Consider the following 12,931-nt stretch of genomic DNA (forward strand, 5'->3'; position numbering starts at 1 on the left):
TCAGAGAACCAGTAGCAGAAATTTTGAATAGTTCAGAGAACCAGTAGTGGAAATTTTGAATAGTTCAGAGAACCAGTAGTGGAAATTTTGAATAGTTCAGAGAACCAGTAGTGGAAATTTTGAATAGTTCAGAGAACCAGTAGTGGAAATTTTGAATAGTTCAGAGAACCATAGTGGAAATTTTGAATAGTTCAGAGAACCAGTAGTGGAAATTTTGAATAGTTCAGAGAACCATAGTGGAAATTTTGAATAGTTCAGAGAACCAGTAGCAGAAATTTTGAATAGTTCAGAGAACCAGTAGTGGAAATTTTGAATAGTTCAGAGAACCAGTAGCAGAAATTTTGAATAGTTCGGAGAACCAGTAGTGGAAATTTTGAATAGTTCGGAGAACCAGTAGCAGAAATTTTGAATAGTTCAGAGAACCAGTAGTGGAAATTTTGAATAGTTCAGAGAACCAGTAGCAGAAATTTTGAATAGTTCAGAGAACCATAGTGGAAATTTTGAATAGTTCAGAGAACCAGTAGTGGAAATTTTGAATAGTTCAGAGAACCAGTAGTGGAAATTTTGAATAGTTCAGAGAACCAGTAGTGGAAATTTTGAATAGTTCAGAGAACCATAGTGGAAATTTTGAATAGTTCAGAGAACCAGTAGTGGAAATTTTGAATAGTTCAGAGAACCATAGTGGAAATTTTGAATAGTTCAGAGAACCAGTAGCAGAAATTTTGAATAGTTCAGAGAACCAGTAGCAGAAATTTTGAATAGTTCAGAGAACCAGTAGCAGAAATTTTGAATAGTTCAGAGAAACAGTAGCAGAAATTTTGAATAGTTCGGAGAACCAGTAGTGGAAATTTTGAATAGTTCAGAGAACCATAGTGGAAATTTTGAATAGTTCGGAGAACCATAGTGGAAATTTTGAATAGTTCAGAGAACCAGTAGCAGAAATTTTGAATAGTTCGGAGAACCAGTAGCAGAAATTTTGAATAGTTCGGAGAACCAGTAGCAGAAATTTTGAATAGTTCGGAGAACCAGTAGCAGAAATTTTGAATAGTTCGGAGAACTAGTAGCAGAAATTTTGAATAGTTCGGAGAACCAGTAGCAGAAATTTTGAATAGTTCAGAGAAACAGTAGCAGAAATTTTGAATAGTTCGGAGAACCAGTAGCAGAAATTTTGAATAGTTCGGAGAACCAGTAGCAGAAATTTTGAATAGTTCGGAGAACCAGTAGCAGAAATTTTGAATAGTTCGGAGAACCAGTAGCAGAAATTTTGAATAGTTCAGAGAAACAGTAGCAGAAATTTTGAATAGTTCGGAGAACCAGTAGCAGAAATTTTGAATAGTTCGGAGAACCAGTAGCAGAAATTTTGAATAGTTCGGAGAACCAGTAGCAGAAATTTTGAATAGTAGTGAAAATTTTGAATAGTTCGGTGAACCAGTAGTGAAAATTTTGAATAGTTCAGGGAATCAGTAGTGGAAGTTTTGAGCAGTTCGGAGAACCAGCAAATGCTACATCTGGCTGACCCCACAGTGGGGTGGGAATAGAGATTTTGCAGTATCCTTCCCCTGCCATGCTCACCAAGCCATGCTCACCCTACTTACAAAGCCAAGCCCACAGAACTGGTAGTAAAAAAAATTGAATTTCACCACTAGTAGAATGGGGGCCATTTGATCCCCAACAGGGACCAAAAACTTGCTCATAGATAGAAATCAGTTGATGCACCAGTTGTCATCCAGGAAATGGCTGCATAGTTCTACTGTGGGAAGATTTCATTTATTGTTCTCTTTGTGGGTGGAATTCCTATATATATAGATATATAGTGGATAATATATATATTATCAGCACAAATCCAACACAAATATAAAAAGGCAACATTAAAAATAAAAATAGGGTTTTCTGCCTGGATGGTTTTCTGTAATGAGCCGAAGGACAGAAAGAGGGAGTAGTGAGCTTCCTCCCATATTTGGGCATACCAGGGGTTGTAACACAAATACATATGTATATATATTTCTTTTCGTAGATTTTCACGGGTGTAGGTATGCTGGTTTTGTTGTATTTGGGTCTTTTCCCATGTAGGATTGAGATTGTCTTTGCAACGTTTCAGCAAGATCTCACCTGCCATCTTCGGGCTTGGGCTTAAAATGGGAACGGAGCTGCCATCTTTCTGTAAATCTTGGTGGGAGGGGATGGTGTGCTGGCTTTGTTTCAGTAAGTGGAATGATTGGTTGTGTGGTTGTATCATGATTGGTAGATTGGTGCTGATTGGTGCTGGCTGTGTGTGCATTGTTGTTTTGTATTGTAACAGCCTGGGTGGTGGGTGGTGTTCGTTTATTGGCTAGGGCTGGTTTCCAGATGTCTGGTAGGCGGGAGGTATCATCACGTTTATTCATGTTGTGGGGGTGTTTCTCATCTTTTTCAGTGCTGTTGCAACTTCAGATGGTCCCTAAATGAACTTTTGTAAATCAAGGACTACCTGTACATGTGCATGAGTGGAACAAAACTCTTTCTCCAAGAGTTTCCACCCGCCCAGAAGAAGTGAAAGGGTTTCCTTCCCTTTCACATGTTCAGCCCCAGAAACACAACAGGGTCCTTGAATCTCTTCTTCAAAGCCTCAGACATCTTGGTCTCCCTCCCTTGAGGCAAGCAGGGAGGTTGGGGGAGAGGGGTGACAGGAGACCTTGGGGATGGGTGGATGCCACGACTCAGGGTTTTGTTCCCCAGCTAACTCTCTGGTTGAACTGTTGGGGACAGATGGAGAGAACTGAAGGGGGGGGGATGAAGAGGTAGAGGAGGGAAAGGCTTCCCTTGGGGCAAAGAAGCTTGTGAGGGAGAAGATGGAGCCAGCAATGATTCTATCCCCAGGCATCTCTCTTCTGCACTGCAGGACTACATCGAGACTTCGTGGGTCTGTAGGGCCTGATGGTGCTTGCACTGGGTATCATAGTTTTTGGACTCACCTTTTTTGCCCAAAAAAGAGGGTGAAAATCTGGGTGCATCTTATACACTGAACACAGCCTTTTTGGCCTCCAGAAACCCTGCACCTTCACCAAAACGGAGGTGCAGAGGGTTTGGGAGGCCTGCAAAGTGCTCCTGGGGAGGGCCAAAAGGAGAGAAAAATGACCTGTTTTTAGCTCATTATTGGGGGGAGCAGTTCTCTCCAACTGTCCCTATCCTGAAAATAAGCACTAGCATGTTTCTATGTGTGCATTTAATATAAGTCCTACCCTCCCCCCAAAAATAAGCCCTACTTAAGAGCCTGCGCAGCTGGCCTCCCATCCATTCCATTTAGTTGCTTGTGGGGTCACATGCACCCTGCACCAGCTTACCTCAGAGCCCTTGCCACCAGGCCCTCCGTGCCCTGGCACCTGCCTCATAGCGGCAGCACCAATAGCCATGTGCAGCTGGAGCCCATGTGGCTGCAGGCCCACTTCTGCTTGCTCGTGGCCGCAATGGAACAGAAGGCTGAGTGGCATGTTGGTGCAAGGCAAGGCAAGTGTCAGGGCGTGGATGGCCTGGCTGCAGGGGCCCTGAGGTAAGTCAGCGTGGGGCCCATGTGGCAGGTCCAACTCCCACCTCACCTCCTGGCCATGGCAGTAGTGCATCACTCACTCCTGCTCCATTGTGGACAAGAGCAAGCAGAAGTTGCCCAGGGGCCATGCAGGAGCCTGCTGGACGGAGTTGCCAGAGCTGCTGCCATGAGTTGAGGCAGGTGTTGCGGCATGGCTGGCCCAGGCTGCAGGGGCCCTCAGGTAAGCCTGTGCGGGGCCTGTGGGGCAGCTCCATCCTCCCCTGCTTCACAGCGGTGGTACTGGCACATGGTACTGCTCATTACACATTCCAGAGACTTCTCTTTCCTTTTGATCTTTGTCCGTCTGCCAGGAAACTGGGAGACAGAATTGCTTCTGCCAAAATGTAACAATTAGATAGATTTGTTTTATTTTCTATTTCTTATTTTTGTATTAAAGCTTGTTTTTAATTAGAATATGTTTTCCGGGATTTTATTTCTTTCTTCACACCTTAAAGATAATGCTGTTTGGAAAAGCCGCGGTCTAAGACCTCATCTAGTTCAGGGTGAAATATTTTCCTCTGACAGGCACAGCCTTCTGCCCACTGCAAGCAAGCAGAAGAAGTGGGGCTCCTGTACATTGGTGAGAGGAATAAGCCCTGGTACTTATTTTGGAGGCCAAAAGAAAATAAGACCCAGACTTATTCTCGGGGAAACCCAGTAATTGCATTTATTTGCCACCCATCCCATATGGAAGTAACTCTGGGCACCTTGGCATTAACATCCCAACAGAGAAAGATTTCTAAAAGAATAAAAATGGATGTCATGAGCAAAATCGGGGGTGAAATCCAGCAGGTTCTGACAGGTTCTGGAGAACCGGTAGCAGAAATTTTGAGTAGTTTAGAGAACCAGCAAATGCCACCTCTGGCTGGCTCCAGAGTGGGGAGGGAATGGGGATTTTGCAGCATCCCTCCTCTGCCACGCCCACCAAGCCACGCCCACAGAACTGGGAGTAAAAAAAAAGTGAATTTCACCACTGAGCAAAATGCAATTGTGGTTGAAAATTGGGGAGGGAGGCAGGGAACAGCGTGCATGGGAGGGGCGATGGGATTGCCGCTTAATTCACCAAGGACCTCCAGGGAGATGCTCTCCTTTGGTGCCCCATGCCATCTGGCAGAGGTAGGTCTTCAGCAGAGGGTTCCAAAGGGCAGGAGCCAGGACAGAGGAGACCCACCAGTGGGACCCCACCAGCCAGAATTCCTTGTTCTTGTTACCCTCAGCAGGTGAGTGCTTGGATCAACCACCTGGGCTATGCCAATCCTTCCTGGAGGGGGTGCTCAGAGCCCTTCCTTTGCCAAAAGATGGCAGATTTTGTCCCCTTGGAATAAAAGAGACTTGGGGACCGTCAGCTTAGTTGCAAGGTCACATTTTTATTTATTTATTTAACATTCATTGGCTGCCCAACTCCGTTATAGCTGAAGGGGGGACAAATGGGAAAGCCCCCTCTCCTCCAACTCTGCAAGATCATTTAATCATGTAGACTTAGCAAAATATCAAGCTACCAAATCAAAAGCAGAAGGGATGGACTAGATGCCCTTTGGAACCCCTCAGAAAGAAAGGACCCATCAGCTGAAGAAGCCGCCTAAGCCACAGGCCGGATTTTCATTTCGGTGCGCTTGTAGGAGTAATGGAAGCCTTTCCCTGTATACCAGTTGATGCCACCGGAAGTGGTCTTGTGTTCTCCCAGCAAGTATTTCCCGTTGAGGTTGGAGAGGTGGCATTCCCTGAACCACCAGGCCCCTTTGAACAATTCAGGACAGTTGAACTTATGGACGAACACCTTGTCTCGGGTGGAGAAGGGCATGTTGTTGTGGTAGGAGAGGGAATCACCTGGGAGGCAGAGAGGGGGCTTGAGTGCCTGGAAGGCCAGCCTAGAGCATCTCCAGGGAGGCCTTCATTGGCCTGACTGGCACTGCCCAATTCCAAGAGACTCATGGAGAAGGATGCTGGACTTTGTCCTAGATTCCTGGCTGTCGCTAGATGATCATGTGACGGCCGTGGCTAGGGGGGCGTTCCACCAGGTTCGCCTGGTGCGCCAATTGCGCCCCTTACTAGAGCGGGACGCCCTTTGCACAGTCACTCATGCCCTAGTGACTTCTCGCCTTGATTACTGTAACGCTCTCTACATGGGGCTCCCCTTGAGATGCACCCGAAGGCTCCAGCTAGTTCAGAATGCAGCCGCGCGGGTTATTATGGGGAGTACTAGATACTCCCATGTAACACCTTTCCTGTGTGAGCTGCACTGGCTACCTGTGGCTTTTCGGGTGCGTTTCAAGGTGTTGATTGTCATCTTCAAAGCGCTCCATGGCTCGGGACCTAGTTATCTGCGGGATCGCATTCTACCCCATACATCCCTGCCACCAATCCGCTCTCACAGAGAGGGCCTCCTCTGGGTTCCTTCCGCTAAACAGTGCGGGCGGGCGGTGCCTAGGAGTAGGGCCTTCTCTGTGATGGGCCCAACCCTCTGGAACGACCTCCCCCCCAATATTAGAACCACCTCTGATCTCCGCTCCTTCCGCAAGAAACTCGAGACCCACCTGTTTCGAGTACCTGGTCTGGCCTAATTATAATCGTAATTGTATTTACAAAGGGAACATCTATCACTAACTTTCCTGGATGGCTTTTTAAATTTTATATTGGGGTTTTAAACGGGTTTTAAAATTGTTTTTAATTATTTAAATTGGTTTGGGGTTTTATATACAGAGAGTATGTGTGTGTTGTTTTGTTCAATGTCTTATGTTATGCTTTTGTTGTTTTGATTTTGAACGGTCTGTACACCCCCCCGAGTCCCTACGGGGAGAGGGGGCGGTCTATAAATTAAATAAACCTTAAACTCACCTGCAGAGCCACCCGTGAAGGCGCCCAGAGTTAGCCGATACTGGTCGGATTCTGCCGCCACCTGGAATGACGCATATTTGGCGAAGGAATGCTTGTTGTCTAATTCAATCAAGTCGACACGCAATTCATTCTTTCCTAGGAGGAAGAAAACAGCCGTTTGGTTCAGTTGGAACACTGCCCACTCACCAAAACTCATAGCTCTGCAGGTATGTTTCTCTGCTGCCTCCTCCATCCCCAGAGGAGGCTGTGGGTTCCCTTGAGGCTCTTCCCAATGAGGGCCCTGCACCCCTCTCCCCTGGCAGCAGGAGGGTTCAGGTCTGCAAGGGGAAGCCCCTCACCCAGTGAGGTCAAGCAGTGAAGGTTGTCATTCCCCAGCCAGAATTCGGTCCGCTGGTTTCCAAATCCTTTCTTGTAGGCAGCCCAGTCCTGGAAAAAGTCCACCGAGCCATCCGACCGCTTTTGGAAGACCTGTGGGGGAGAATCGGGACCCTTAACCTTCCAGCTCAGCAGGCCCCCAAATCTTCCTCCTTCCCAAATTTTAGTGGTTCCCAGAACTGGCCTCCCGGGACTCCTCCAAACCCCCCATCCTGGCCTCAGGAAAGATTCGGTTTCAGGTTCATCCCATTCCTGGCAAGCAGCAAAGCTACAATCCTGGGTGTGTCTGCCGTGGGGCACAACTCCTTCCCTAGGGAAGGCTCCTTCCAAGGCACAGCAGTCAGAAACATTGTATGCCTTGCCCGCACATGGAAAGAGCCACCCTCCGCTGCACTCACAATCCATCCACCTCCGTCTGTGTCCATGTCGCACAGCACCTTCAGGGGCTGGCAGCCCTGGGGGTAGATGGTGTACCAGCCGGTCAGGATCGTCCCTCTTTTCAAGAGCTCTTTACAGTTTTGGGCACCTGGGCAGAAGGACACAAAGGCATAAGGAGTGGCACTCTTTTCACTGAGGTCTTTGGCAAAATGCCCTCCATCTCTCTCAGTCCTGAGGGACCAGCTCAGTGGCTTCAGCCGGTTGGCAGCAGGCATCCGGCCGGTTGAACGGACCAAGTGGTTGCAGTGCGGGGTTGCAAGTTGGGGATGGGGGCTTCCCCTTAATATTGGGTGGGTGCCCAGGATCGCTCACCCCTCCAGAAATGGTTATGGAGGAGTAATTTTTCTTTTAAGGATGAAACCCAGAGGTGGGTTGCTTCCGGTTCGGACCGGTTCAGGAGAATCGGTAATGGTAATTGGGTGTGGGTCACTGAACCAGTAGTGATGGCTGGCTGGCCACATCCCTGAACCGGCTCACTCCAACGCTTGCCCTGCCTCGCCTTCGCCACGTGCATCCACACCACTGCCTCCTCCTGCCTACACACAGAGAAGCAGCATTCGTGCTAGCCTTGTTCCCCCCTCCCCACCAGCCAGTGTCTCCTGAAGCCGCTGCCATTGCAGCCCGGCAAGCTTCGCATGCTGGAGAGAGTGGCAGCAGGAGGACAAGGCAGTGGCAGGAGAGGGCAGCGGGTTCAACTGCAGCCCAGAGTAGCCGAGGAACTGCCTGGAGCCTCCCGCATCCTATACCCCACCTCCCCACCGGCTGCAGCCTGGGCCCCGCCTGGTCAGCTGGGCAGCCAGCCAGGAAAGTGGCGAGCGAGCAGGCGAGCAGCCGGGACTGGCCTGGCCTCTGTTCAACAGGGCCAGGGGCAGCCAGTGGTAAGGGAAACGAGCCACGGGCCGGCATCACTTCCTCCTTCCTCCAAGAGCCGCGGCAGTGGGGAAAGTGCTGTGAAATGGGAGGCGCCCTGCCGGCACAAGCTCTGTGTGGAAGGTGAAGGCACAGCAGTGGGGGAGGCTGGCTGTCCCCCAAGCTGGCTCTTGGAGGAAGGAGGCAGGGATGCCGGCCCGGGGCTTGCACCACTTACTGCTCACCGCCGCCCGCCCGCTCACCACTTTCCCAGGAAAGGCCTTGGGAGGCTTCACTGAGCAGTCCCAGAGCTGCGTCGAGGCTTCCCCACTGGGAAACCCCACCCACTGCTTCCCACTAGAGGCTTTGGCAAGGAGCTCGCCCACAGGCAGCCTTTTCGGGAGCATCGTGGCTCAGCCTCACCTCACCTCACCTCGCCTGGCTCCCTTCTGAAGTTAGGAAGTGGCAATTCACCCCCGAGATGCCGCAGAAACCCAGGCTGGGGCGCTTTGTGTGGGCTTGGTGGCCAGAAGACCCTCGGGACCCATACCTTCAAGCAGGGGTCCCTTCAAGCAGGGTCCGAAGTGGCCACAGGGCGGTTGGGGCTCCGACCACCTCCTACCCCGGGGAGCTGCCACATCCCTTTGCAGGCACCCAGGGTGGCCTCAACCCCCACCTCCCCACTGCCTCCAGCCCCGCACAACCTCCCCACCACTCCACTGATCTGGAAATCTCTTGGCTCTGCTGGGCAGCCACTCCTTCGCGCCCTGTTGTGGGCTGCAGTTGGCCTTCAGTGGCCCTACTTTCTCCTGACATCCCTTCCTGGCCGGGAGACCCTCTGGGGCAGCCCCATCGTTCTGGCTGAACATGGGTGGGCACTGGGTCGGTCAGCAGCCTGCACACCGCCCCTATGTAACTGCTTTGTCCAGGGCAGGGGGAGGTGAGAAGGAGAGGGGGCACCTGATGGACGGAGACTCAGCTATGCCTGCTGTGCCCCAGGCTGCCTCTTGGGGGTCCCTTTCAGCCTAACTTCATGCCCCACTGAGCTTGTTGGGGGACTGAGCTGCACAATTCAGCCAGGGGCCCCTTTGGCTTCAGAGAATAGGAAAGCTGCCTGAGGCCCAATCCAAGGCAGCCCCTCCCGCTGGTCCCCTTGGGGGGTCGGCAGTCCTTACCAATTTCTCCTGAGTCGCCTTTCTCTCCTGAAACACAAAGAGAAAAAAGTAGGGTAGAATTCCTTCTTTTTAGGAGGGTGACTTGGGCTCAACCGGGGGTACCCAGCAGCTCAACCCCTTGTGGGCAGAAACTCATAGGTTACATCCTCTGCTGGGGGAGAATGGGTACCAAGCTCTCTCCCCAGGACCCTGCAGGTATCATAAGCCATTTTCGGGGTGTTTCCCTTCCTTACACCAGAGCAGGCAGCTTAACCCAAGGAAATGCCCCCTTTGGGAGGGGGAGTTTCTACAGGTCGAGTGCCCAGAAGACACAGTTTCCTTCCCTCTCCTGCCAATCCTTTCAATCTTCACTCATGGCACTTTCCTTCTGCCTTGGGACAAGATGGGCTATTTCTTTCGGAAGGGCTCAGGTTCACCCTCTGTCCACAGACCCACCTTTGGCTCCTGGAACGCCGGGGAGGCCCGGTGGCCCTTGTGCTCCTGGAACGCCAGGGAGCCCCCGTGGCCCTTGGGGTCCTGGAATGCCAGGGAGCCCCCGTGGCCCTTGGGGTCCTGGAACACCAGGGAGCCCCCATGGCCCTTGGAGTCCTGGAATGCCAGGGGGCCCCCGTGGCCCTTGCGGTCCTGGACTGCCAGGGCTGCCCCGTCTTATTATCAAGCTTCGACTCTCCCGCACAACCGATATTGTCTCATTGCCATCCAAATCCTGCGTCTTAAGTCCTGCAAAGGAAGGAAAAACATTTGGAACACAGAAAAATGCTTTTTTTGAGCTAAGCTAAATTTTCCACCTCTGAAGGCTGGAAGAAGATGGCTGTCCCTCTTCCTCGGAGCCAACCTGCCTGATACTCACCTGGGACGGAGGACTCCTGTGACCCTGGATGGATTGCGATCATCAGGGAGAACAGGAGGAGGAGACCCACATGCTCTCCAGCTCTCCTCATGGTGCCCGCTGGACTCCGACTGCAACCTGCCCTGGATCTTCTGCTTTTATTTGGGCGGTCTGCTTTTGTCCCTTTCACTTTTAAGTGGGGACTTTGGCGAAAGAGTCAAATACACCAACTGCTTCCTTATTGATCAAAGCACACCTCTGTTAATTAAACAGCACATGGAGAACTCTTCATTATAGAGGGAGGATTACTGCATTTACTTCCAAGGAAACCCACTGTCAATCATGCCAACTTGGTCAGTTAAAAAAACAAGCCTCTCGAATCAATTGTTAATGAAAGTAGACTTTACTAAAGCCAAGTGGTTAGAGGAGTAGCAAACCCGGATCTGGGATTTTCATACGCAAAGCTGATGATTACCTTTTCCCATGCTCCCACCTTCCGCCCTGATTATCTTTAATGTCCAATTCGATTCTAAAAAATTGCTTGGGTAAAGGTCCCTGGCTTTGGAGGAGGGATGGCTCTGCATTCCAGTGTTATCTTGGAACTGTTGGCAATTGCACAATGCATAGTTTTGATTTATCTCATGCTAATCCAATGGTCAAAATTATGCCAATGTCAGGTCCCCATAGATTCCTATCAGGATGCCTTGCTTTGGACTGGACAGTGGGGAGGGGTTCCTACAACTTTTAACCTAACGTTTTCATATGGGAACTTCAGATCTTGCCTATTCTCCTTGCTATCACTATCTCCTAATAAAAGTTCCTTTTGAAATATTGCCTGTAATCATGCTGTAACTTTCCTGATTTTGTAGAAATGTGGAAAACACGACTGAAGCAATAAGGCAAAGAGAAGGTTTGGTGAGGTTGGTTAATAGATTAATAGAATTCTTTATTGGCCAAGTGTGATTAGACACACAAGGAATTTCTCTTTCCTCTCTATACTATCAATAATGAGGGAATGGGGATTTTGCAATATCCTTCCCATGCACCCAAAGCCATGCCATGCGCACAAAGCCATGCCCAGAGAACCAGTAGTAAAAAAAATTGAATCTCACCCCTGAGAGGTACTACATCACCTATCTCCTGCTCATAACACAGTCCTTTCAGCAGTTCCAAGAAAGTTCTGCACCCATTGAAATGAAATGAAATGAAATGAAATGAAATGCACTATTCAGGTGACCCTGGGGACACAGATAAATCTCCAAATGCCTCAATGACTCTCAAAAAGAGTACTAATGACCAGATGACTGCAAGGAATATAAACCTCCATCATTCAGTCAGAACTGAAGAAGCTTCTTAGATGAGAAGCAAAATGTCTTCAGGGTAAAACCAAGAAAGTTGCCTCTTGTGAGAAACCTGACCTGGAGGACTGAGAATGTCCATTTCAGAACTGAAGGTCAAATGTCTCTTTGAGGCTTGCCAGGTGCTTGGGAAACAGTTGTTTTGTTTCTCCAGTGTACAGATCTGCACAATGGCTCACTGCATTGGACTACGTATATCACGTTGCTCAGTTTGTGGCTGGGTGTTTCATCCTTGGGCTGGACAAGCGTCTGCCTTGGATTTGAAGTGTGCATGTATGTTGTGTTGGTTGAAAATCCTCCTGAGAGTTTTAGGTCGTCCTGCAATGTATGGAAGGACAACAATGCTGCTTCATTTATTGTTCTCTTTGTGTGTTGTGGAAAGGGTCTTTTGGGGGATTTGATGACGGCCCTGTTGGGATAGCCACAAGTTCTGAGGTCTTCGTTGATTAGCTGGTTTTTTTTCTTTTCCATCTTTGCTGGTAGGGAGACCTTTAGTCAGGTGGTGTAGGGTTCTGATTACTCCCATTTGATGCTCCACTGGGTGGTGAGAATCAAAATGTAAATATTGATCTCTGCTTGGGTGTCAGATCTGTGAATCTGCCTTTCGTCAGGGGAAGGGGGGATCGATCTTGGTTACGTTTATACTTTATCGCTCTCTCTCTCTCTTATGTATCCGTCCTGTCATTTCCTCATCTTTTAGGGAATGTAAGGGGAGGGCCATGGGTTGTATTGTTTGAAATCATCTGAGGATGGCCCTGAGAAAGTTTTTTTTATCACTTTCTCAGAGCGGCCGGTACAATAACATCTTCACACCTGTGGATTGGCTGAATCCACAATGGACTGTTGAGAGGGGTTTCTAAACTTTAGTGTTAAGGTTTCTGCAATATCTACTGCCTAGTCCAGGAAGACTAGTGCCAGGCCTGGAAGCCATCTTTTACATTCGGCATTCAGGCCTGCCACATTTTCTACTGTGGGAAACTGGGAGGGAGGAGTATGGGAGATATATAGTCACAATAATGTTACTTTCTCAGAGAATCAAGGACGTCTTGCCCCTGCGCCTGGAGTGGCGTGACTGGGAGGCATCTCTACTTGGAAAGGTGCCTGAGTGGGCCATGGGATGGACATGTGGGTGCTGGGCAAGGGCTTGAACTTTCTTTTGGGTGGGGGAAACCTGGAAGCTTTCAGATTTGGGTTTTCCCAGACGTGCCAAAATGACATCTCTTATAAAATGGAGCTTTGAGGAAACTCAAGCCTCGGAGTCTTCTTTCGTTGTGGGTGTTTCTTGGAACTCTGACAGGTAGACTGTTTTTCTTAACATTTTCCCGTGTCAATTTGATGTATTTGTCCACAGAGTTGATAGATTCAGCAAACACATATCAACATCTCCTGTGTTTTGATCTTGACGCAAGTATCGTCCACTTAGCGATGCCAGTGAGTGGGTGGAATTCATATATATATATATATATATATATATATATATATATATATATATATATATATATATATATAT

The 12,931-nt window shown here is 49.1% G+C and overlaps 2 protein-coding genes across 2 annotated transcripts in view; one reads left to right on the forward strand and one right to left on the reverse strand.

Annotated features, from left to right (window-relative positions):
- The window catches only part of LOC309399555 (ficolin-2-like), an 81,365-nt gene that overhangs the window by 52,756 nt on the left and 15,678 nt on the right, over positions 1-12,931 (forward strand). The gene's annotated exons all lie outside the window — the stretch shown is intronic.
- Positions 5,142-10,175, reverse strand: LOC309399346 (ficolin-2-like; the record flags this gene model as incomplete). The annotated part of the gene is made up of 7 exons (XM_081967082.1): positions 5,142-5,389; positions 6,398-6,532; positions 6,736-6,865; positions 7,171-7,298; positions 8,323-8,389; positions 9,670-9,863; positions 10,085-10,175. 7 exons carry the CDS (start codon positions 10,173-10,175, stop codon positions 5,142-5,144), a joined length of 993 nt encoding a protein of 330 aa, XP_081823208.1.

The sequence above is a fragment of the Natrix helvetica genome, assembly GCF_964273705.1.
Source record: "Natrix helvetica genome assembly, chromosome: 15".
Taxonomy (NCBI): Eukaryota; Metazoa; Chordata; class Lepidosauria; order Squamata; family Natricidae; genus Natrix; species Natrix helvetica.